Here is a 25,133-nt window from a genome sequence, read left to right as displayed (position 1 = left end):
GCCAACATGCAACACAATAGAAGCATTTTTCTTCCAAATAAAAGCCTGTCCAAACCAGAGTGCATTCTAGCTGATTATATTTGTTTTCTTATTTTTGAATCTGTTGACAGAAAACCATCTGAGGACAAACATGTCTGCAGTCTTTTCATTCCTCTGCTGGTTGCAGCTACTGCATGCTTCGTTATGCCTGACTGATCGACACGATTGGTCAGTTGAATGAAGAAAACCTTTGATGACACATCGGACAGACAACAGCCCAAGCTACAAAAATGTTATTTTATTGAAGAATTCGCAATAAGAAGTGAGAAATCATCAACATACACGGTATGTTTAAAAGATTTGCTGCTTCTCTGGGTCTAGAGGAGCAGCACAGGATGGTTCTGAGCATGCTCAGAGCTGCAGATCAAGCTCAGGTCAGCTGGCCACCACATTGTCTTTGACTGGAGACATTGGTTTTCCTTTCCTGCAGGGACTCAACCTCTGGGCGTCTCTGAGAGCAGAAAAACAAAGTGAAGGTTAGACTAATTTCTCATTTCTATGAACAAATGTTCATATAGTCCTTTTTTTGTGCGTTTACACACATAAAAAATCTTGTGACCAACAAGTGGGTAAGAAAAAAAGAGAAAAAAAGCATCCCGTTGTTCTCAGTCATCTGCTCTGAGCTCTGCAGGTTTTTGCTGAAGAAGCTGCTTCGTTCAAGCTTTGATTCTAATCGGTCCCATTCCTTAAATTTACATTTCATGCAGAAACACCAAACACGACCTACTACAAACAAAAGAAGGAACATGCAATAAGAAAACATCTTAAATGAGAAAAAAAAAGATTCCTCCTGGAAAATTACAGAAGAAATGGCAACTAAGTAAATGAAGCATCTCGTAAAGGAACTCTGATGTTTCATAGGAGCTGAAAATCATCCAACCAGAATAAAGGGTTGGAGATGAACAGTCGGTGACTTTCATAAAACTGTGGACTAAACGAGCTGCATTCTTTTGAAAAACGGGTCCTTGTGAAATTGACCGGACGCCTCTGGCGTCTCAGCTTCCACGCCGGTTCTGTTACATGTTCAATAACTCTCTCCAGGAACCTGCAGGACTCACTTTTTGAAGCTGAAGTTCTTCCAGAGGCCGCTGATGGTGGCCTGGACCCCCGGGCTGTTCTCGTTATTTGGGGGGGAGTCCTTCTTCCCAGAAGCTGAAGGCTTCTTCCTGAGCCCGCTGGCTCTGGCGGGGCCCAGCGCTCGAGTCTTCGTCGCTTGGAGCTGACCGCTGGAGTTCAGCTTGGACAGTCCGGAAACCTTCAAACAGAAAAGAAAAAAAGAGTTTATAAATGAATCGTGTTTACAAAAACTTCAGGACAAACATACCTTTGATCCCAGCATGCTCGGTTTTGGCTCCGTTTGGGGGGCCGGACTTTCCGCTTTTACAGGGCTTGAAGGGATTTCCTAAAAAACATGAATAAAGTTTTTGTTAAAGGAACAGTTCTGCGTATTTCAGGCACGGCGGCGGCGTCTGTCTCAAACCCAGAGGTTTGTATAAGGGGCGGAGTTTGTTTGGACGCACCGATGCAGCATCAAAGGCGGGGGCTTCCTCTCTGTCGCAGGGAGTCAGCTGGGGCTGAGACTGGGAAAAGTAGGCGCTGTCCTGGGAGGGCGAGGAGTCCAACTGGCTGTCCTCAGACTTTTTGTCGGGGGAGGGCGAGTCTCTTGGGAGCCCACCAGTCTGTAAGGAGGAGAAAGTCTCCCTCTTGTAGTGGAACTGCTGCAGAGCTGCCAGACCTGAGGCAGACTTTGATGCTCTGGCTGTTTCCAGCGATGAAGATCCACCTGACCACTGGAAGAGCTGGAGCCCCTGTTTGGCTGAACTGGGGGGGCTGCTAGTGGGAGACTGAGAGGGGCTGGGGGTTTCCACAGACGGCCAATCAGGACCGTCGCTGTCCTGAGTCTGGATGCTGAGCGAGGATTTGTCCCCAGGTGGACCTGCAGCTGCTGGTTGTGCTTCTCTGGGGGGCTCCTCCATGCTGGGACCTCCTGCTGATCTGGAGCTGCTGAAGAACCTGCAGGTGACGAGGAAGAGGGAGGAGCTGAGCTTCAATCAGGAGAGTGAGTGTGTAACGGAGCAGAACAGAAAGGCATTAGGGAGAGGAAACACCTTAAGCTTTCCTCCTCCTCACAAGACCAACCCAGAAGAAACTGTGAAAAGCTCCTGCTGCTCCCTAATGTTGTGGGACGGGTCTTCCTACCTCCAGATGAACTCTCCCAGCTGTTGTCCCACCCAAAGCTTGATCAAGGCTTTCAGAGGGTTAACAACGATTTGAATTATTCCGCCTATGTTAGCCAAGATCCCATTAATCTGGTGGAAAGAGCAGATCAGGATCAGGATCTTGACTCTGAAAAGAAGCTCCTGTGAAGCTTCTAGAAGCTCCACGTTGCCATCAGTGGGATCAGCCAGAATAATCCTAAAGATTTCATTCAAAGCAGCTAAATGTTAGGCTTTAAAAATAATAAATCCATGTTTCCAACTGCAGCAGTGCAATCAGAACTCAAGCTTTTCTCAGGAAAGAACTGAAATGTCATTTTTCTTTCAAATCGTGTTCAGACTTGATGATGTCAATTTTTATTTGAGAGGATTTAAAGGATGCTATGGAAGTTTTGAAAATGTAGAAATACACAAGCAGTGTGAGCTTCAGTGATGACTCAGAACCCAGAGTAGACTTCAGATCCGTTCTCATTAGAGTTCATAAAACGGTGTGAGGCCTGACCTGCTGAAGGTGGCCTGGCTGTCATCCTCCTCTTCATCCCGGTTCCTCCTCTGCAGCAGTGTGGCAAAGCGGTTCTGTGTCCGGGGCTTGCCGCCGACCACGGGCCGGTCCGGTGTCTCTGACTTGGACCTCTTCAGCACAGATGTGGAGTATTGCTCCAGCACCTCCTGGTCAGGAACATCGCAGTCTGCAGGAAGACAAAGAGAATCAAATCAGAAAGAATTTATTTCTGTAAATCCTGGGAACAAATTGTGTTTTTTCACATTAGCATTAAATTATAAAGTTATACATTTATAGTAAAAACACTGTAGTTTACAGAATAAACTTCATTCTTACTTTGCACATTGTTTCGTGATTTTTTTTTAGAAGAAATTGTAACAAATTGAAAAATCATATATGTGGGATTGAGAGAAAAATCAGCTGCATTAACACTTAGTATTAACAGTAAGACAAACATTCAAACGATTGTAATAAAGTAAAAAAAAACAGAGGTCAGAGTTACATCACCTGTATGCAAAAAACAGAGGGAAAAGCTGAACATGCTAACACTAAACTGTAGAATTAAACACACAAACTGGAGAAAAAGCACCAAAGTGAAAGACACTTTTCATAGAGCATCGGTACGGTGGCCTTGGAGGTCAAATCACATCAACAAAAAAGGACAATAAAGATTACAACAAATGGAAAAAAAATGTTAGAAATTAAAAAAAAAATCCAGAAAGCAAAGTGCAAGAAGAAAAAAAAGTAGTTTCCAGAAATCAAGATGAAATATTAAAAAAAATATAAGAAATCAAAAAAGGTAGGTGTAATAGGACATCACTAATTAGATAATCAGTTTTGAAGAGGAGGGAAAGCAGAACAATTTCATGCCTGATTTGTGCCAAATACTTGATAGAGCAATCACTGAAATGTTGCAGTGGCTAGAAGCTACAATAACATCTGAAGGACCATATCGCCATATCAAAGGTGAACAAGCATCATCAGAATTCCTACCTTTAACGGTTCCTTATTTTGTTTCTTTGTTAACTTTTCATTTAGATATCTGGGAATTACTTTTGTTTTCTAAAAAGTTTATTTTTTTTAGGAATTTAGTGTTGATTTCTAAAGTGTAACATTATCATTTTTTCATCATTCGATTTGCTTTTTCAGTCGTCATTCTGACCTTTAAGACGCTTTGGCGTTGAGTGATATGTTAGTATGATTGGCACTTCAGGGCCACCAAAGTCATGGATGAGAAACACAATATTCAGATGATGGCAGAAATATTGCAATCCAGACTTTGGTCTGACAATGTTTTCAATTGATTTACATTTAAAACGATTAAAAAGTGTTTTATTTCCACAGCTAAGCCCGTTTTTGGTGGTAGTTAACGACAGCTATGAATTAAAAACAAAAACATTTCTGCATTTCTTCACACTGAACCAGGACTGCAGCATCTCGTCATTTTAACTTCACCTTCATCCTTTGTCAAATTTGGTTGCATGTGCAACGATGAAGATCATTGATCATCTTTGATAACGCCACTTGGACGCTTCATCCCTGCCCCCATGATTGAGAGGAGGTTCCGCCATCAACCAATCAGGTCAGCTCACCCTCTCTGGGCCTCTTCACCTGCAGCAGCCTGTCCACGCTGATGACCCGCTCCTGCCCCCTGGTGGGCGGAGGCCTGTGTGGGGAGGCTGCAGCTTGGGGTGGGGGTGCTGGAGTGAAGCCTCTGCTCCAGATGCTGCCCCCGCTGGAGGCTGGCGAGCCCTTCCAGCTGTTGGTGCGATGTTTCCCCTGCTGAGGAGACGAGGACAAACCCGTTCTGAGACGTGAAGGTTCAATTCTGTCACCTCGGTCTGAGAGAAGCTCCCACCTGTGGATTATCTGGACTGAAGTCATCTATCCGCTCCATTGTGTTGAAATCAAGATTCCCCAGGGCCATCTCCAAGCCTCTGTCATCTCCCGGATTCCTGAGGTCACTCACATCAAGGAGAAACACTTTGGATGGGGAGGAACTTCATGTTTTCTGACGTAGATCAGAACGCGACTGAAAACAGGATACAGGCCGGCGTAGCTGAGGGAGGCGGGGTCAGTGTGCTCCGGGTACGGGTTGAGGGGAATCACCTTCCTCTGGACGGGATCGAACACCAGCTGATGAAGAAAGGTGTTGTTTGCCCTGATGAAGCCCTCGACGTACTCTTCAGGCACCACTAGATTCATCTTCAGGTACTGACCCATCTTCTTAATCACCTGTAGAGAAAGCAAAAAGTATCTGATTTTATTATTAGAATCAACTTACAAAATGACTACCAAAATAAAAGACAGAAACTGATGCTTATGAATCTGTTTAGGTAGAGATTAAACAAGATGTGGAGTCTTTGCTGCCACCTGTTGTCTAATTCTAGTAGTACATCAACAATAAAAAAATAAAATCTTATCATTTTGATTTCCTGATCCAAAACAAACATGTTTTTTTCTGCTCCATTAATGTCATTACTTTCATGTTTGAACAGTTTTATGTGATAATATATAATAATATATATAGAAAATGCTTTTGGGTGCCTAAGAGTTTTTTTGACAAATATTTTTTAATTCATGCTTTTAGTTATATTTAACTCATTATTAAAAAATATTTTTAGATATATTTAGTTTGCTTTAACTCCTAATTAACGTTATAACAAGTCCAAATAAAACTTTATACAGATTTTATTTTTTATTGTCTTTAATTATTTCTTATTTAAAAGGATTTTACCACTTATTACAACTGATGTTTGTGTCGATAAAGACAGCACGGATGGTGAATAATATGACTGACAGGGGTCAGCCTGGCCCCGCCCCTACCTTCAGGATGTCCGGGTCTTTGGCGAGCCGCAGCAGCTTGCAGGCCTTTCCCAGGCCGATGCCGTGCAGCGAGGGAAGGTAGTCGCAGCCGGAGAGGATGCACATGTACCTGAACTTCTCCTCTGTGAAAATGTTTCCCAGGGAGCGGCAGCGACCCAAGTTACCTTGATCTATCTCCAAACCATTGCCCTGCTTGTCCATTTTCAGGATCACCTAGAAAGAGAGTACCTTTGCTGAAACATGACAGCAGAAGGTCTTCTTGGTTTCCTGAAGTTTGCGTGGTTTATGGTTCTTAATGTTTGGCTAAAAACCGTCTGCTAACATCCTTGAATTCTTTATGAAGCCTGGTTTCTAATGTGCTGCTTCACTTCCACACACACAATCATCTGCCTGTCACGGATCACTGCCTCTGTCACAGCACTGCATACCGTCTTGCAGCCAAACGCCAGCAGGTCAGAGTCCTCAGTGATGACCGCCTGAGCCAATCCAGACTTGGTGAGGTACGCCAGCTGAGCGTCCGCTTCGTACGGGGCCACCAGGCAGTCCACCCCCCTCGCCCTGGCAGCCTGGTTCAGGAGAAGACACACAATCAAGAAGAAAACCTCACCAACTTGTGTTTGCAACTGTGTTCTGACATTCCAGACCCCGAAAAACCCCACAAGGAGTGACTTACTGAACAAAGATGGAACTACATTTAGTAAAACGATTCCTTCTTACAATAAACACTAACAAAAAGTGTTCTTGACAGAATGCAAGAATTTGCTTGAGATGGTTGATTTATTTATGAATATTAGATTGTTGTCTAGCCGTATTTCACTGTGCTCATTCGTCCACCACATGATGACATCACCAGATGTTCAGTCGTGTTTAGATCAAAGTTTAATGAACCTCAGATTAACTTGTATAAAAAAGCTAAATTCTTCGCTCAAGGATTAGTTTAGTCATGGAGCGAGTGATGCAGCTCATCCTCACCTTGATCAGGTTGTGTGCCATGGCGGGTGTGATGTTCACACAGCGGGTGAAGCAGTCTCTGGCCTCTGACAGCTTCCCTTCCCGCAGCAGCCGTCTGCCTTTCTGGAGATTGGCTTCCCGCCGCCTGAAAAGGAACAGAGTTGGTGAGATCTGCAGAGGAGCGGAATGCAGAGCCCATCAGGCTGCTCTCGTTCACAGCAGACTGAGGGAAAGAGCTGAGGCGAAACCGGGGAACTGCAGCTCGCCTCTGGCGACTCCTGCAGACCCACTCCGTCTCCAAAAAAGGAGAAATGAGGGGAAGATACTCACTCTCGTCGAGCCTTTTCCACTTCCTGTTTGGACGGCAGATTGCGCCCGTCAAACACCAGGATTGGTTTGATGCTGAAGTTCAGCAGCATGTCCACAAACTTCAAGCAGTACCACACATACCTGCAGCGGGGTAAAGCGAGCATTAGAGCGTCTCCGTCAAACACCAGATCATCACGCAGGCAACACAGAGACTCACTGGTCCGTCGGCTCTCCTTTGGCAAGCTTCTCGGCGCAGGAAAAGGCTCCTTTGTGCAGCCAGCAGTAAGTGTCCACAGCCACCGTCTGGCCCTTGTACTTCTTCACGTTGATGGGTTCTGCTGCATCCTTGATGAACTGCAGCAGGCCAGTGATTCCCATTTTCAACAGCCGAGCTCCGCCACTCCCAACAGGATCGGGTCTGGTTTCTTTTGGGAGGACATACTTTTAGAATAAGCGCTAATCACAATAAGATAGGGATATTGTCGAAACTCAGTGAATGTCATATACATAGGGAGATAATTGCATTGGGGTGATAGACACATCATTTTGTGTTTTCTTTATAATGGTCTCCCTGTGTTCAGTGTGCTTTATTTTAAAAAAAAATTCTAAAAAGGAAAAAACTGTTCAATGTGGCATCAGTTTCAACATTCTGGGGAAATAAAAAGCTGATCTTGTCTGTAAGTCATTCTAAGTTCGTAATTCAAACTGCTATGAACAAACGACGGCGCTTAGCGAAAGAGCAGCACCACCTGACCATAGTGAGCTTTCAGGTTGGTGTTAGACATTCAGATGTTGCAGGTTATCTTAGTAAGTCTTAAATAGTCATCAGCAGACTTATATCAAGACACAGAACCACTGACAGAGTTTGTTCAGACCCAGGAGTGAATCCCCTCCAGTGACAGACCAGAACCATGACCAGAACCTAAGGACCTCTGAACTCAGACATGGTTCGGCAAACGCCACACATCTGCAGGCCCGTTTACCAGATGTGACGGGTACTAGGGGTTCCAGACAAACCAATCACAACTGACTCCACCATTTTGACTTGAAAACCAGACGACTGTACAGCTGACTCCACTGACACCAAGACACCGCCGTGGACGTTTGCAGTGGGTGCAAGACCATGTGACCTGGACAATGCAGCAAAGGTCTACCGTCCTGTTCACTTGCACAGAAAAGATGGTCGTCAGCGTTGCTGGAGAAGGCGAGGTGAGCGAAACGCCGAGGTCAACCTGATCGTTCACTTTGGAGGGGAAGGAGCAACCGTCTGGACAGGCATCAGCAGTCAGCGTAAAACCGATTTGGTTATTGTAGATGGTCCAGTTACTGCACATCATAGAACCATCATCCTCCCCCATTTCCACCAGAACACCCCCAACTTTCTGTTCATGGATGATAATACCATGGAGCCAGAATTGGACTTCAGCAAGTGGGAGTCCCTCAATGACCTCTGACCTGAACCCCTTAAGCAGGTCTGGGACCAGCTGATGCAGAGACCTGGATGATCGTACCCCACCCCAAAGTGACCTGGCAGAACTGCATGCAGCACTTGTGGAAGAGTGGAACACATTTCCTCAGGACAACATCAAAAGCTGGACATACCCGCTACCGCCTTTTTAGGGGTTATTTTTATTACTTTAATTAATTTATTACTGTCTTAATTTTGGGGATAATAAATATGAAAGCAATGAAAATAGTGTTTCCTTCTCGTTCATTATTACTCAGATAAGGGAACTTTAACCTATTTCGTTAAAATTCAGACCAAACAGAAAAGGCACTGATAAATGACAATTACCTTAACTTTTAGTGAGTAGTCAAAATACGTCCAGCCAGGTCAAAGACAAAACTCATCTTTGTTTTAATGTCAAACTTTCTTACAAACGATTAAAAAGCAACCCAACTTTGGTTTGTTTTGCCGAAGTATAACCTTATGTCGGATAAAATAGATTCGCACACAATTTTCGAGGAGAATGACTTTTTGACGACACGACGAACGACGGACAAACAAGCAAGAATTATTTAGGTAGGACAATTTTATGTTCTCCGGCTCGATCACAAACAAACGTTGGCTTCAACGGTAATGGCTCAACTAACGACGATAGCCGGAAATAAACTTAAATGGTGTGGAATTGCAAATATTTTATGTAAAAACGTACCTGTTTGGCGGTATCGAAACACAAAAGCTGGTAGGTAGCTCTAAAAAATTTGGTTTTAGCGGCAAACACAGTGCATCCAGTAAAAACTCTTCCTATTGGCCAGATTAGCGGAAAGGGCGTGGTGACCGGAAGAGAAAATGGTGAACCCGGAACGCTGGAACATTGCAATGTGTCCTCCGCACCACTTGGTGGCAGTATAACAAAATTGAATTTGCGCTGATTGTTGCTCACGACACTACATAGCGGCATGTGTTTAAAACTCTACCAACAAGCCTCATTACATGAAAAAAATATATATCTTCAAAGAATTTAAGGATGGTGGTCTCAATTTGTTGATTTTGACTGCCTTAACGGAACCCCGATAATAAACTGGCTGAAATCGTGGATCAAACACAGTGGATCAAACACAGCCAATCCTTCTGGTTTTATGTCCCAAATTATTTATTTAACAAATTAGGCGGGTTAAAGTTGGTGCTTAATAGTGATTTTGACATTGATAAGCTCCCTATAGCATTATCAGAGTTCCACAAACAAATTCTGCTATACTGGAAAATATTGTGTGCGCATAATTTCACGCCACAATCAAATATTATATGGAACAACAGATACATCCTCCACAGAAACAAATCCTTGTTTTGTGCTGAATGGTTTGGCAGAAGTGTCTGGTCGGTGTCTGAACTGATGGATACGCAGGGCAATTTATTAGATTATGAGCAATTTTGTTTAAAACATAACTTTAATCCTCCTATTTCAGAATTCTTAAAAGTATGTAATTCTCTTCCTCGACAATTTGTATTTCTAACAAGGAACACAATGACACATGTAATGATAAAACCACAGTTAGCCACATTATCAATTGAAGCATGCCTATTACGGACAAAAAATGTAATAACTCTTTTATCAGAAATTGGTTCATAGAAAGGTTTTTTCCTGGACAACAGAACAAAAACAATATACTGCATAAATTTGAACAAAATGTTGTTACTAAATTATGAAGCGATTTCATGAAACCTCCTATTCCCCCAAAAGTTAAAGAAACACACTTCAAAATTATGAATGATATTTTTCACTCCAAAGAATTACTTAGATTATGTTTCAACATTGATGACAACTGCTGTACCTTCTGCCAAACTGCTGTTGAGGAAACCGACCACATATTTTTCCTGTGTAAAGTTATACAAATTTTCTGGTTGGATGTTTACAAATGGTTAAAAAATAAGTTCCCATTCAATATGGACTTCTTTTCAAAAGAAGTAATAATTTTTGGCCTGTCACTACACAACAATGTAAATAATGTATCTATCAATACTGTGTTATGTTTAGCCAAGTTTTTTATACCTTCTTTAACAATGAGGCAAAGTAAGGCAAGTTTATTTAAATAGCACAATTTGTACACAAAGTAATTCAAGGTGCTTCACAAAACAGAAAAAAGGCATTAAAATCACAATACATCATAGAAATAATCAACGTAAAATTTACTTTAAAATAAAAGAAAAAATTTGAAAATTGATTTAAAAAGAAAGGAAGGAAAGGAAAGAAAAGTGCAGATAGGAACTTTCAGTCATATACACGGCTAAACAGAAAGTTTTTAAGTCTAGATTTGAACATGAACACAGAAGAGGCCTGTCTTACGACTTCAGGGAGGCTGTTCCAGATTTTAGCTGCAGAATATTGAAACACTGATTCCCCTTGTTTAGTTCTGACTCTGGGAATCAACAGGAGGCCGGTCCCTGAGGTCCTCAGAGTACGAGATGGTTCATATGGCACTAACATGTCAGAGATGTACTTTGGTGCTCGGCCATGGAGAGACTTGTACACAAGCAGAGCTGCTTTGAAGTCTATTCTTTGAGGTACAGGGAGCCAGTGCAGAGACCTGAGCACAGGACTAATGTGATCATACTTCCTAGTTTTGGTCAGGACTCAAGCAGCAGCATTCTGGATGTACTGAAGCTGTTTTACGGCTCGTTTGGAGAGGCCGGTGAGCAGGCCGTTACAGTAGTCTAACCTACTGGAGACAAATGCATGAATAAGTATCTCCAGGTCTGGCTTTGACACTATGTTTTTGATTTTGGCAATGTTATTCAGATGGTAAAATGCCGCTGATGTTACTGACTTGATATGGCTGTTAAAGTTCAGGTCAGAGTCCATGATTATCTCTAGATTTCTGACTTGATTTGAGGGTTTAAGAGACAGAGAATGATGAGGTCAATTTATACTTAAAATCCATAAAATTAAAGCCATAACAGTTTATGATATCCTGAGTGATATTCCCAGTGTCTGAGACAGTTTATTTATCTGTTGTATACCCCTGCATTTTGTAACACTATCCAACGCTGAAATTTTGTGAATTTTATGTAAATGTTCTGGTGTTTTGCATTGTGTTAAAAAAAAAAACTCTACCACTCGAAGGCGACATTTCCCCTAAGATTTGACTTGAGAATGCAGCTGGTACTTCAGAATCAGCTTTAATAGCCAAGTAAGAGGGCAAACATACAAGGAATTTGGCTTTGGTGGCTTATGCTCTTATGTAAAAAGGACAATGCAGACAAACCAGGACAAAGCATAGATGCAAAATAATAGAAAGAACAAGACAAATACAAGATTTCAGCCGGTTTTAGACTACAATCTTTTTATTACCCAATACAAATATTACCATAATAAAATCATTTATATTCAAAGGTATACATAGATATTATCCAGTAAAAGATACTTGTCGATTTGGACACAGTATTGAACATCTTTTTGTAGATTGTTCTGTTTTGAAGTGATCTACAAACTCATGGGCCTTTTTGAGAAAACTGTCCCATTATCCATTCAATTTGTTTTTGATGGCAATCAAATATTGTCAAAATATTATATACTCAAGAGAAAATGGTCAGGTAGTTAGAAGTTATTAAAAACAATTAGACTATTTAAAGTTGTTCAGTGTATTATTTCAATTTTCATTTCTTTTTACTTCATTGTTTAGTCTTGGATGGTTATTTTGTTATAAGATATATAAACTGCTTTATGCTTTGATTTGTTTGAAGAAAATGTTTGGATATGTATACTACACTTGTAATACTGTATTGTATTTTGAATTGTCTCACAATTGAAGAAAAAAAACATTTAAGGTGGTTTAAAAGTTCTCATGTTTGAGCTTTCTGTCTGGTCAGAGTTCATCAGAACGACATCTCTGGGAAGAAGCTGTCCTTGTGGCGAGTGGTTTTGGCGTACAGAGGCCGGAAATGCTGGCCTGAGGGGATGAGTCTAATAAAAAATTGCATCCGGGATTTGAGGGGTCTGCTGACATTTTATCAGCCCACTTCCTAACCCTGGAGCGGTAAAGGTACTGGATGGAGGGGAGGTTGGAACCAATGATCCTCTTTGCAGATCTGATGTCAGGACAGACTGGATTGCAGTTGGCTGCATTGAAAACCAGGGTTGGTTTCCCAGATGGCGCTATGAGTTTATTCTAGTGTTGGTCCCTAGGCAAGACCCTTCACGCTAATGCCCAACTATGTAGCCACAAGGGGACCCTCCCAAGTGTGGGCATCCTTGAGCCGGTCCCCTGCCCATAAAATATTGGGTTGTGTCAAGGGTGTCCAACGCAAAATTCTGCCAAACCAAGCGTGCCAATTGGTTCAAGCCGATTAGCTGTGGCAACCCCTGAAGGGATATGTCAAGTGAAGAAAAGACCAGCAGCTCTTTGACCAGATTGAACTTTTAAGTATAACATCTGCTGGGCCTTTTTTGGGGGTTGTCAGCCCAAGATCCCATGAGATCTTGGCATCTCCCTAGTTTCAAGTGGGTTCAACTCTGGCTGAACCAGAGGACTAACCACTGCTCTTCTGTTTGCTAACTCACCATCCCTAATCTGATTAATTCAATCCAAGTTTCTTTAGTCAAAACACCCAGCAACTTTGCAGGCAAGTTTCATCGTCAACAGGATTTGTGGACCTTTCCAGTGTTACTTAACTGTATACTTCGAGTGATCAAATCATGGTATAACCGCTAGATAACTGGTTTCTGTTCTTTGCACATCTTAAATGTGCAGGAGACTGTTCATTTCTCATCCAGAGAGTTTCCAGTATTTTAGCAGTGTCACTCAAGTTATTGGTGCTTGGGGTTGGAAGACCAAGCAAATGTGATTTGACGGGGTAGGAATAAAGGCAAACTTGCCGCTTCAACTTTAAAGTTGAAATTAAAAGGGACCATTGAAGAAGCCATCTGATTATATCCAGTTAGATGCTACAACACAAGACTCTGCAGGGTCAAATTTAATTCATAAGCCATGATTATGTTAAAGCATTTTATTCTAGAGTCAAACACAACTCAACCATAGCATGACTAGCTGTAGAGTTTCTGCTGAAGCTGCTGCTGAGGACCTTGGTCTTCAGAAACATGCTCCTTCAAGTAGTGGATGGATTGGTAGTAGTCTTTGCCCTTCTCATGGTTCTGGCTGAAGGTGGTGTAGGTCCCAGGAGGGTACAGACCATACAGGAGCCTGTAGTCAAAGCCAGGATAAGGAGAACCCCAGAAGCCACCAAGTCCTTGGCCTGGAACAAGCACACTGGTGAAAGCAGCTCCAGGCTGCATGGGCTCAGCCGGGTAACCAAACTCTTCCGTCTGCTGCTGGTAGTTGCCAAGTTCAGCTTCCTTCACAATATTGGAGGTCTCTCCAGACTGGAGGACAGGTCCAGGCTGAGGTTGAGGGGCTGGTGGGAGAAATTCCCCAGGTCCCATGGTTTCGGCTTGTTCAGAAAAAGTTGGGGGAGCAACTACCCACCTAGTTTCTGCAAAGAGAACATCAGTTCAGATTTTGTTCAGTGCAAGAGTTACATTAGCTTAGTTACCTGGCATGCCAGCTTGAGCCCCTCCAGGCTGTGGGGAAACCACTGCAGGCTGAGAGACGGGAGCATTGTAAAACACTGCAGCAGGAAGTTCAGTCTGGACAGGCAGGGAAGCTACAGAATACCCCTCCACAGGCATAACAGAGCCTTGACCAGCTGATGGAGCTGCAGGAACAAACTGAACAAGGTTCAGATCCTGCATTGGTGAGTAAACTGGCTGAGAGACACCGCCTGCAAAGGAGCTCCGAAAAGGTGCAGAGTGGGTCCTCTCCACTGTTCTGTAGGAACCTGCAGAATTTGTGCTGCCGCCATCTGTGGCCTTTGAGCCTAAAAGCCAAGAGATACATTTACAAACAAACTGGCATATTTCTGACCACAGCTGCAACACAAAAATGAAGCATTACCTTTGGCAGGAAAGCCACAGGACTCTGAAACCAGCAATGCAAGAAAGGAAACCCTAGAAATGAGAAAAGCATTAAAACTCATGCCAATACCCAAACTAGGGCCAAGACTCTGTTCCTACCTCAGGAAGCACCTCACAGACTCCATAGTGAGCACCAGAGTATGGAAAACCTTAGTGAGTGAGGGGTTATAAATGTGAGCAGACCAATACTGACCAATCACAGCCTAACGAGCAAATAACAGACAGCTGCAGGTGAGATCAGCATCAGGCCTCACCTGAGTTAAAAAATAAAACTGAGTATACATCAATCTCAATGAGAAGACAGTGTCAGAAAAGTATGAACATTTATGAAGCAAAAGCCTTTTTTGCATAAACTTGTGATAAAAAATGTCAGTCTTCCTCAATGCTTCACTGAAGAACAGATGATCCACAAATTGAACTCCTCTAACATCTTTATGAGTTTGGTTACCACAGTCACAAGCTGCTTCATTGTTTTCCTGTTGGAGATACATTTTTAATGTATTTTGGATTTGGTTCATTTCAAGCATTAAAAACAGAAAATACCAATGAAGAAAATCAAAAGACTTCTGTCCATCCATCTTCTTCCACTCATCCAGGACCGGGTAGTGGGGGCAGCAGTCTAAGCAATGATGCCCAGACTTTCCTCTCCCAGACCACCTCTTCCAGCTTCTTTGGGCGACCCTGAGATTTTTCCAGGCCAGCTAACTGACTACATGATGGACACCAATGTGAATTCAACATTTCTTCTTCAAGCTTCCAAATCCTCTGATATGATCAGTCACTGAGCTGCTTATCTATCCTCTATCATTCATGTTCAGCAGCTATACGTTCTTGTCATCAGCAGCATCAGAATGGAACCTTTAGGACCTAAGAAGAAAAAAGACCGGCTGGAAAAGGCTTTCAGTATTTAGATGTTTGCTGCTGGAGCTCACTGTTATGCCAAAGCATTTAAATCTTCTTCATACCTCAGAAAATACATTCAAAATGTAACATGAAGTAGAACTAAGATCTGGCTGTTTACTTTCACATTTTTATGAATTGATCTCTGAATTACTCACACAAATCCTGATGTCCCACTTTAAACAGGATTTCCAAGTATATATAGTTTATAATTCTTTACAAATTTACATTTGTATTTGATATAAAACTCAATGGTAACTCTTTGTGGATAAAAAAAACAACTCATTTTTAGATGGTAAAGCATCAAAAAAGCTGAAATATCAACATAAAGTGAAAATGTAGTCAATTGGAACTATATAGTCTTAACACTCATCATTCTGTTTCAGTTAAGTGTGTTAAACATCATTTAACATTTTAGGAATTTGTTATCAATTGGTGAGCTAATGCAGAGTTTGAGATTGGTCAAAGTATTTTCTCATGTTTCTGTGGGGAAATGAAAGAGGTGGTGCTAAAAAATCTGATAGCCCTTGTTTAATTATTTTGTGGATTTTACAAGGGGATCTTTGTTCCACTTTTATGTGAGTGGAAAGGGAGTAAAGGAACAAGTAGTGAATTACTTTTTAAATTGTGGGATCTTTCTGATGATTGAAGTAATTTATAAAGAACATAAGGTTTACAAATGCATTTGTATTTCAAGTAATAAAGTAATCAAGTATTTCTTGATTAACATCCTTGTAAATCAGGAGCAGATAATAAAAATTGTGGTTTGAAAAACTTGTGATTGTGTCATGGAAGCTACGACGGCAAGCCACAAACTCCTCTGGACGCCCACTCCATTCTGATGCATCCACTTGTAGACAAATAGATCCATGTTGGTCTTTATTTTCCTTGTCTGAGCTGGAATCTGGATCTAAACTGTACGGCTGGATAGCTCCAGTGTTGTTCACCATTTTTGTTGCACCGGTAATGTTAGGTTTGGGATTGCAAGAAGCTGTAAGGTAGCGGGATAGAGTGTAAACAGATAGATGATGGGAAGTGGGAATGGGATTACTCCGTGCCAATTGTCCCGCCCACTGCTCAGAGGCAAATTACTGATGAACTACTGCCACTCTGCAGAAACTATGTTCCAGGAAAACAGCATAATCAAAATTAAAAGACCACTGGGAATGCTTTTACATACAGTAGATCCTAAAATGGCCTGAGTGGTATGGAGACCCACAGAGTTGGGATCCTGCTCTGTTGTGGGACTTTTTAAAAATGTTCCTTCATACCTGTGGCACTCCCTTGTAGGACTGCATTTATTATTCTATTTTTTATTTCATATGTGCATTATAAAGCATTATAAAATAAAAAATACATAAACTGCAGTTAATTTAGAGGCAAAATTACAAAATAGAAATTGTCATCTCTTTGGAATTATACTAACCGCCACATTTGAAATGATTGTGAATACAGAATGTTACTTAAAGTGTTATACAAAGATATTTACAATTATATACGTGTAATTAACAGCAACAAAGCCTGCTAAATTCCGTACTAACTTTGATTGGACTTTGATTTAATGGTAAACACATCTTTTTCAGAATTCGAAGCCACTCATTGGTCAATCTCTGTTGCCAATTTATTTGTCTAATTTCTGATTGGTTTAAAAACTAAAGACCTAGCAAAGTTCACAAACAGATAATCAGTACTCGGTTTAGGGTTCTGCAGGGACTCTCTTCCACTGCATGTGGCAATGCCCTGAAATAAGACTTTTTTGGGAGGTGGTTAGAAAAGCAGTGGAGATGATTGTTTAAAAAACTGTTCCAACAAATCCTGTTATGTTTATTCTAGGTATATATCCTTCAAATCCCAAGTTTAGTAAAAGCGATCAAATTATGATTGACATGTTTTTTACAAGCAAAAAGAACCATTGCAATGTTTTGGAGAAGAACCTGTAGGCCCAAATTGACTCACTGGGTGAAACAGATGCTCGTAGTTTTTCCATTAGAAAGGATTACATGTATTAGGAAAGGAAAGTTCGAACTGTTTGCAGAAATGTGGGGTCCTCTAGAAAGTTTTGTGAGGAGTCTTAATTTTGAGAATGGATCTGTGGATGACCAAGACTAACTAAGAATACTCTGTAAACCTTCAGTATTTAAAATTAAAAAAAAAATGCATTTGTATTTGAAAAATGTATCAAAAGATGGCTTTTCTTTAATTTCCTGATTAGTAGAGGTTGATCTGTTTTTGTTCTTCTTGTTATTGTTTAGTTGTTTTTTCTCTGTTCTATTTTATTTATTCTATTTTAGTTCACATGTACAAATTGGATGTAAAGCTTGTGATTATGTTTGATAATGTACCAAATATTAAAATAAAAACAATATTACAAAAAAAAACTAAAGACCGCCCATCATTTTAGACTGGTTGGTTTTGTAACCATTTGATTTAAAACTATATCAAGTTCAACACAATAATAAAAGAATATGTCATATATTTTAAATAAATGTACTTAAAATAAATAATAGCCTAAAATTAAAATTTGATTTTTGATAAGAAATTGTGATCAATTCGTTTTTTTTTTTTTAATTGAACAATTGCAACATACAAAACAAGAAAATACAACAATTATGCACATATAATGTACAATAGAATTCTGAATACAGAACAAACGTGTTACATTCTTTAAAAAATACTAATTATTAATAACAAACACAAAAAGGAATAAAAAGTAAAATGAAACAAAAAAAAAAGAGAAAATGCGAGAGTAAATCTATGTCAGCAGTCCAAAAGAATTACAAATGCTAATTGTTTTTTGAGCTTTTGTATTTTTTGAAGCAGAAATTAAGTTTAAATAATGCTGCAGTTCCAGTTTGAACACAAAGAAATCAGGGTTTCTATTGGAAAATTTTCTTTTGTGTATATGAAATTTAGCCATAAATAATACCATGTTTACACAAAAGAATGCATCACGGTCTTTGACATCAAAGCTATGAAAACCAAAAAGTATGTTTTTGTAATAAAGTTGTATGTCAGCAAAAATAGAATCGGTGATAAATTTGTGAATGTTTTTCCAAAATCTGTATGTAAATTCACAAGACCAGAATAAATGAGAGCAGGTTTCAGGTTGTTTCTGGCAAAAAGTACAACTGGTGTTTATGTCAGCCTCAAATTTAGTTAAGTAATGCTTTGCTGGATAAAATCTGTGTAGAAGTTTAAAAGAGATTTCTTTGACTTTATTTGTTAAAGAGATTGTGATCAATTCGTGTCCCGCAATTACAACAGTATTTGAACGCACCCTATGACGTGTATCGTTTTTCCAGCGCAGAAGTGTCTGTCGGATGAAACCAAAACAAGATGCGGTGAAGACGCTGCGGTGATTGACAGCCCTCCGTTGACGCGTCTCGGCCTGTCTTGCATTTAAATGTCGTTCTTTAAAGGCCAGTGACCGTGACAAAAATGACAATGCAGTTTTCTCCAAACAACGGAGACTTTACGTTCGTGTCCTCCTCGGAGGCTCAAGGTAAGCTAATGCTGCTAGCAGGCCCTTAAAAGTTAGATTCAGCCAAAGTCTTTTCGCATATTACATAATTACTTAGTTCAGTGTGTCAATAAAGCTTGTTTGACTTGCAACTGGATTATCACTGAGCATGAGTCTGGACACGGTGACTTTTATGGAATATTAATTCCAGTGTTTCAGGAAGGGGCGTTAGCCTAGCCTAACTTTCATACGTGGCTGGGAGGTAGCTGTTCCATCCGGGAAGTAAATGCACCGATTATTTGTTATTTTATACGGTTTAAGCTTTGGTTTGAGACGTTTGAATTAAAGTTTGACCCCTTTACTAAAGTTACAAACTTATATTTACGTAGTTTTTTTAAAAGCTACGGCATCTCTTCACCTAAGCCGGAGAGTCAGTAGGTGCCGAATACCAGTTCGTACTATGTTTGGAAAACTGGGAAGCGTAAAAGAAAAATAATAATAAAAAAAACCTCAAACTTTTCTCAGTCTGTCCATATTTCATTGTTAAATAAAAAACAAAATTCTGATCAAACTAGCCAAATAATAATTAGCTAGTTGAAGTTAACCTTTCCTCCCATGTCCATTGAACAAAACAACAAAATTTGCATATCTGGTAGACAAACCCTCCACTATTCCATCACCGTTGATGTGTCTGTTGAGTTTCTCAAACTACTTTTAAGTGTGACATTAAAATTGTTGCTCACGTGCAAGGAGTATTTGATGGTTTACTCTCTAAACGCAGCCTTAAATTCTACAGAACTGAGCGGGACCATCAGTACTCCAGATGTCAAACTGAACATGGGGGCTGACGGCGGGAGGGACCCGTACGCCACCACCTTCCTGAGGCAGCGGGGCTACGGTTGGCTGCTGGAGGTGGATGACGATGACAATGAAGAGTCCAAGCCTCTTCTGTGAGTGCAAAATATTCAAGCTTATTGATCATGTTTAAAGGTGGAGAGAAAGGCATGTATTTTTTAAAGAGCTCAACAGGATGGATTGTCTTAACTGAGCTGTCTTAGTAACTGAAATGAAATCCAACTTTAGCTTTAGAGGACTAAACTGCTGCATCTACCATAAAGCTGTTTTTCTTTGAGTGTAAAAGTACAATTTAAGGTCCATAGTTTCTACCAAAGTTTTATTATAGACTTGCTTTTTTGAAAATGATCATTCGTAGGTGAAGTTAATACATCTTCTTTAATTAGGTCCTTTGAATGTGTAAATAATTTAATGTATCAAATTTATATCAGAAAAATGTAATCTATCATTCATTACTGCAGTCCCTCGCTGTGTTGGGGTTCAACTTTCGCAGTCTCCCTGTTTTGCAGATCTTTTTGTGTGTAGTTTAATATGTTCATTTTCATTCATCTTCTTTACCGTTTATTCCCTTTCGGGGTCACGGGGTTGCCGGAGCCTATCCCGGCCACTTGGGCGTAGGCAAGGCATGCCCTGGACTGGTCGCCAGTCTGTCACAGGGTAGAATATCCTCAATCACACATCCATTCACTCTCACACTCACACCTATGGACAATATAGAGTTGCCAATCAACCTATGAAGCATGTTTTTTGGACGGTGGGAGGAAGCCGGAGATCCCGGAGAGAACCCACGCATGCACGGGGAGAACATGGAAACTCCACACAGAAAGGTCCCCGTTGATGTGTTTTTCAGGTCCCCCAGCCAGGACTTGAACCGGGGGTCTTCTTGCTGTGAGGCAAGAGCGCTAACCACTGCGCCACCGTGCAGCCCAGTTTAATATGTATGTCTGCATTATGTTGCAGACCAAATGCGTTCAGCTTTTCACGTTTATATGAATTTTCAATTGTGAGCTGATGTTATAATTTTTTTCTATTTTATTATGGACTTAATTTTCCACAAAGGTTTAAACTGTGAGTGCTTTAAGATTCACTCCGATGGAAATTGTGGTTTTAACTTGTTCTTGTGGCATTTTTCTGGTGATGGAGGACATGTAAAAGGAAAATTATGCTTAAAAATTCACTTCTGAGTAATTCTTTCTTGAATCAGCAGCAAATGTACAAATTCCTTTAGAAAAAAAAAGCTTATTTGTGAACAGGCCACAAGCTCTCTGCTCCAAGATCTTAGCAAGTGGGGTGGGGTTGCTCTCCAATGGTCCCACCCACAACTTAGAGGCAAATATCTAATGAACTACCACTGCTCTGCAGAAACTGTCCCAGAAAACGCTGTTTGTTTTTTTTGCCTAAAAACGGCATAATCATAATTAAAAGACCGCTGGGAAACGCTTTAAAATAGATCAAAAGATGATCAGGGTGGGACTTTTAACAACAAAACAAAGTAAAAATATTGATGTCTAAATTATCAGATTTCAACAATTATAATTTACAGATGCATCCAAAGATTAACACAGTTGTGACTAAACCTGGTTTCTCTTTTCTTTGCCTTGTTAAATAGGAGCACTGAGAAAGTAAATAGGCCTTATTGTTTTTCTGTGTTTGTGTTTGGCAAATATAAAGACATTGGTAGGTTATGCCATTGTTACGCACACACAAGACAACACAAAAAGTTCTGTGGATCTTCTCTTGGTTCTGTTGACTCACCTCCAGTTCATCTTCATGATCAGGGAAGAACTGGACATCGACGTCAAGGACATTTACTACAAAATTCGCTGTGTGCTGATGCCAATGCCATCGCTGGGCTTCAACCGGCAGGTGGTGCGAGACAACCCGGACTTCTGGGGCCCCCTAGCTGTGGTGCTGTTCTTTTCCATGATCTCTATCTACGGACAGTTTAGGGTGAGCAAAAAACAAACAAAAAAATGCTGTTCTGTGTGTAGTTCCCCAAATATTGTAAAGCGGAATTTCCACAGAAAAAACTTAAGTAACTAAGAAAGCTTCTTGGATCCTCAGTTGGCTTCTTGTGTTTTCTTTCACAGGTTGTGTCTTGGATTCTCACTATCTGGATTTTTGGGTCTCTGACGATCTTCCTGCTGGCTCGTGTTCTTGGTGGTGAGGTAAGAGCTGAACATCAAGGCTCACTACAGCAGAGCGCGTTTGCTCTCCTCTCTAAGGCCTTGTGTTTTCTGTGGCGAGCAGGTCTCATACGGGCAGGTTCTGGGAGTGATTGGGTACTCCCTTCTTCCACTCATCGTCATCGCGCCGCTGCTCTTAGTGATCGGAAGGTTCGATGTGGTTTCTACTTTAGTCAAGGTAAGTGAATGAAATTAACAGCAGTTTATACTCTAATGTTGTAATAATGTTTATCTATCAGTGGATGGAGATGCTCAAGGAGCTCTGTTATTGTTATTATAAAGTATTTTCTTATCTTTTTTTTGCAAAGCTTAGATTTGATTTAATATTTATTACAACCATTTTTTTTAAATGAATCAATTCTACATTAAAAGAAAAAGACAAAACATCAAACATGAAGGACAACATTCCTGTGGATAACACCATCTCTGTTCAAAGACCATCCACACACTTGACTTTATGTAAACTGAATTTGTATTTTTGTATCTTTGCCAAACATGATGCAGTGTTTTGTCTGAGGTGCAGGTTTGGGTGTCAGCGACGTTTGTTGCATCATCAGGTTAACGTTTAGTTATTGGTGGTTCTGCAGTGAAGCTTTAGCATGATTGATCAGCAATTCTCCATCTGTCTTTAATAACTAAAAAAAAGATTATAACAGAGATTTCTCCCCCTCTATCATTTTCAGTCCAGTTTGATTAGCCGAGGATCTGAAAATATAAAATTACTTTGATTTTTGTTTGATTTTAGAGCGTTTTTTTCAGACCAGAAGAGGCCAAAGACTCTTCTTGAGAGGGCAGAGATTCCCATTTTCATATCTTCATTTACTGGGATACAATTGTGTTCCAGTAACTTCACAGCAAAAAGAATCGATTTAAAATAAAATAAAAATTGTTTTCTTTTTCTGGCTTAATTTTTATTTGTGAAAACTTGAATTGGGTGAATTTTTGTGATATTTATTTGGTTTCATATTTGAGGGGAAGTCAGCTGTAGTATGATAGCCATTTTTGTACAGCTAACTTTTCAGAAGAAGCCAGTGAAAATAGAAACCCCTCTGAAAATGATCTGATGACGCTGAAAAAACAAAGAGCTGCATTGAATCTAAAAACTCAATTAAAGCTTCCATTTCTATCTTTTTCATTATATGGTTAAAACATTAAAATAGTTGTAAGTTGACATTTTACTTTTAAGTAATTTCAGTTTTCACTCCTTGAGTGGACGGTCATGAATTAGTCTAGATTAATAGAAACATTGTAAAGATGTTTTCAAAGGGTGTTGTCATGGCAGCAGTTTCCCCCTCCTTCATGCATGTGACCTCTGTCAGAACTATTTGTGCTGATGCGTCTCCTCTCCTCACTCCACAGCTGTTCGGCGTTTTCTGGGCCGCGTACAGCGCCGCCTCGCTGCTAGTTGGAGATGAATTCAAAACGAAGAAGCCCCTCCTCATTTACCCCATTTTCCTTTTGTATATCTACTTCCTGTCCTTGTACACTGGCGTCTAAGGGGACAAACTCATTCATGGACTGTAAGCCCGGTGCAGGGAGCAGAAAGTTGGGCAGCGTCGACGGAAAGTTTTTAAAAAGATGTTTATTTCTTTTTCTTTTTAACTCTCTTCAGCCGTAGGGATTTGGGATATATATACATAAACATATATATATATAAATATCATTGTAAATAGTTTTTTCCCTCTTGTCTCTGGTCAATAAAACACATCATCTTCTGCAGCTAAAAGCTTGTGATGCAGATGTCTCAGCAGTGGGACCCTCTCCTCTCGACTGTCTGCTGCCTCTGAAGCTGGACTTGATGTAGAGCTGCACACTCAAACCGCACACTGTGGTGCCAAACGTCTGTGTCGGTGTGTGCGTTCACGCCCGCAGTTCTGGGCTGTCCCTTACTGTAATGTCCACACATGCCCTCCACCTGCCGATGGATGGAGCCGCGGAATGAGGCAGTGGTTGAACCACTGTCTGCAGAATGTGGTGCCTTGTTCTCCCTCTTGACGTCTTGTTTGTCTGCTCTTTGATTCAGAAGAGTTTTCAGTAACTAGATAGCTGCCATTAATCTGAGGAGTTTCTGCTAGTTCATGGCTTCTGTCTCCAGTCAGCACATCTGATGACATTCTTACATTAAACATTACTTTGCATTATAATGTTCCATATCTTTAAACACTCGGTTCCATTTATAAACCTAAGTATAAGTTTCCCTAAATGCTTAATTGAAGAAATAAGAAAATGATGGGACTCTTTAAAGCGTTAACCTGTTCCTCCCGTGTTCAGTATTCTTAACGAAAAGTGGTCTTAACCAAACGGCACTCAAAAAATCAGTTTTTCCTATTTTCCTTTAAAAAAAAACAGTTCTGCACTGGTGTCACTTTTCCTTTTTGTTCAGGGTTTCTGAGCCAGAGAAAGGAGACAAGCAAAAAAAGAATTGCGTAAACATGACTTGTCAAAGCCTTCTGACGTTGAAACTATGTGGTTTAAAGGGTAAAATTTCTGTTTGACAGTATCAGCAGCTGTTTAATATCTGAACAGAAACTATGGAAGACCTGCAGTTCCCACCGGTCACAACATAGGTTTTCACAGTTTGGGGATTTTTTTTACAGATATAAGTCACCTATTATGTAAAAAACATGTATTTGCATAATGATTCTGTTGCAGGAGAAGTCTCATCTGATGAAAGGCTTTCTTAAAACAAATTATTAAACAATTTAAGGTACATACACCTTATAAAACCTACTTTCTGTATCAAATTCATTTTTACACTTAATTACTGGAGAATTTTGGTCTTCAAATCTGCAATAAAAGATCAATTTATTCACAAATTGTGTTTTTATTTAAAAAAAAATATGTGGAATTACCTCAGGGATACAAAGTCAAAAAAGTTCAAATAATGAATAATTTTACACATTTTTACACAGGAATAGCATTTTACATAATGTTAAGAAAGCTTAATTTGGTTGAGCTTTTAAACTACACCCTGTAAAATAAAAGTTTCTTTAGTGCACATTTAAATGGCCCAAGCAGTCAGCAATTGTGTCATGATATTGTGTCGGTAGAATCTGGAAAGTCAGAGACGGGTTTCATTTCATCCTTTATTTTATCCAGCGCTGATTGGTTAAACGTCTTAGTAATAGTAAAGGTGATGCTTTTTTAACCAGTCAGAAAAATATGGTGCTTTATTTCCTCAAAGAGCAGTTGAACCTGTTTTTGACAACTGAAACTAAGGCGCACCGTAATATTCCTCTTGTGAACTTGCAATGTGTGTTTATGGTTTTTAAATGGTTTATCACATCGCAACGTAACTGAAAAACATGAGGATGAACCCTTACGTTTTGGCAGATTGATTACCTTTAATGGCTAAACTCGAAAGTTTTGGTTTTAATCACCGTAAAAGGTTTGTTTTATGTTCACATAAGTTTGTTCAGCAGTTGTTCTCGTGTTTTTGTATTATCGCGAGATGTGGTTTAGAGATACGCTAGCTTC

At 40.3% G+C, this 25,133-nt stretch overlaps 3 protein-coding genes across 9 annotated transcripts; 1 reads left to right on the top strand and 2 right to left on the bottom strand.

The window, feature by feature from the left end:
* Positions 1 to 262: 262 nt before the first annotated feature.
* On the bottom strand, positions 263 to 9,152 carry exo1 (exonuclease 1). Of its 6 annotated transcripts, none has more exons than XM_011484139.4 (14): positions 9,000 to 9,152; positions 7,061 to 7,268; positions 6,865 to 6,984; positions 6,556 to 6,679; positions 6,012 to 6,149; positions 5,584 to 5,796; positions 4,805 to 4,992; positions 4,616 to 4,712; positions 4,350 to 4,539; positions 2,758 to 2,944; positions 1,560 to 2,052; positions 1,364 to 1,441; positions 1,098 to 1,294; positions 263 to 490 (listed from the first exon to the last, which is right to left on the bottom strand). In XM_011484139.4, the coding sequence occupies exons 2-14, from the start codon at positions 7,219 to 7,221 to the stop codon at positions 415 to 417; spliced, it is 2,262 nt and encodes a 753-aa protein (XP_011482441.1). In that variant the 5' UTR covers positions 7,222 to 7,268; positions 9,000 to 9,152; the 3' UTR covers positions 263 to 414. The 6 variants fall into 6 exon arrangements, with proteins under 6 accessions (XP_011482441.1, XP_004077258.1, XP_078787846.1 ...); XM_004077210.5 differs by having other exon boundaries at positions 4,350 to 4,536; XM_078931720.1 differs by lacking the exon at positions 9,000 to 9,152 and adding an exon at positions 8,639 to 8,857 and having other exon boundaries at positions 4,350 to 4,536.
* A 4,124-nt stretch (positions 9,153 to 13,276) lies between these two features.
* On the bottom strand, positions 13,277 to 14,491 carry LOC101162625 (uncharacterized). Its single transcript, XM_011484138.4, has 4 exons — positions 14,355 to 14,491; positions 14,236 to 14,288; positions 13,835 to 14,158; positions 13,277 to 13,774 (listed from the first exon to the last, which is right to left on the bottom strand). Exons 1-4 carry the CDS (start codon positions 14,378 to 14,380, stop codon positions 13,329 to 13,331), a joined length of 849 nt encoding a protein of 282 aa, XP_011482440.2. The 5' UTR covers positions 14,381 to 14,491; the 3' UTR covers positions 13,277 to 13,328.
* Positions 14,492 to 18,424: 3,933 nt separating this feature from the next.
* On the top strand, positions 18,425 to 24,472 carry yipf4 (Yip1 domain family, member 4). 2 transcript variants are annotated; one of them, XM_004076971.5, is made up of 6 exons: positions 18,425 to 18,657; positions 19,412 to 19,565; positions 21,249 to 21,420; positions 21,561 to 21,638; positions 21,721 to 21,834; positions 23,016 to 24,472. In XM_004076971.5, the coding sequence occupies exons 1-6, from the start codon at positions 18,594 to 18,596 to the stop codon at positions 23,151 to 23,153; spliced, it is 720 nt and encodes a 239-aa protein (XP_004077019.1). In that variant the 5' UTR covers positions 18,425 to 18,593; the 3' UTR covers positions 23,154 to 24,472. The 2 variants fall into 2 exon arrangements, with proteins under 2 accessions (XP_004077019.1, XP_023819044.1); XM_023963276.2 differs by having other exon boundaries at positions 18,438 to 18,657; positions 19,397 to 19,565.
* The last annotated feature ends 661 nt before the right edge of the window (positions 24,473 to 25,133 follow it).

Source organism: Oryzias latipes, chromosome 15, assembly GCF_053564925.1.
Source record: "Oryzias latipes strain Hd-rR chromosome 15, Olatipes_Hd-rR_3.1".
Lineage (NCBI taxonomy): Eukaryota > Metazoa > Chordata > Actinopteri > Beloniformes > Adrianichthyidae > Oryzias > Oryzias latipes.
Note: the sequence above shows the minus strand (reverse complement) of the source record. Positions and strands in the feature narration are given on the sequence as shown.

Coding starts and splice junctions, on each gene's coding strand:
- exo1 (XM_011484139.4), bottom strand. CDS start 7,221: ATGGGAATCACTGGCCTGCTGCAGTTCATCAAGGATGCAGCAGAACCC. Junction 6,985..7,060: donor AAAGGAGAGCCGACGGACCA/GTGAGTCTCTGT, acceptor ACCCCGCTGCAG/GTATGTGTGGTACTGCTTGA. Junction 1,295..1,363: donor CGAGCATGCTGGGATCAAAG/GTATGTTTGTCC, acceptor TTCTGTTTGAAG/GTTTCCGGACTGTCCAAGCT.
- LOC101162625 (XM_011484138.4), bottom strand. CDS start 14,380: ATGGAGTCTGTGAGGTGCTTCCTGAG. Junction 14,289..14,354: donor TCTGTGAGGTGCTTCCTGAG/GTAGGAACAGAG, acceptor TCTCATTTCTAG/GGTTTCCTTTCTTGCATTGC. Junction 13,775..13,834: donor GGCTCAAGCTGGCATGCCAG/GTAACTAAGCTA, acceptor TTCTCTTTGCAG/AAACTAGGTGGGTAGTTGCT.
- yipf4 (XM_023963276.2), top strand. CDS start 18,594: ATGACAATGCAGTTTTCTCCAAACAACGGAGACTTTACGTTCGTGTCC. Junction 18,658..19,396: donor GTCCTCCTCGGAGGCTCAAG/GTAAGCTAATGC, acceptor CTCTAAACGCAG/CCTTAAATTCTACAGAACTG. Junction 19,566..21,248: donor GAAGAGTCCAAGCCTCTTCT/GTGAGTGCAAAA, acceptor CTTCATGATCAG/GGAAGAACTGGACATCGACG.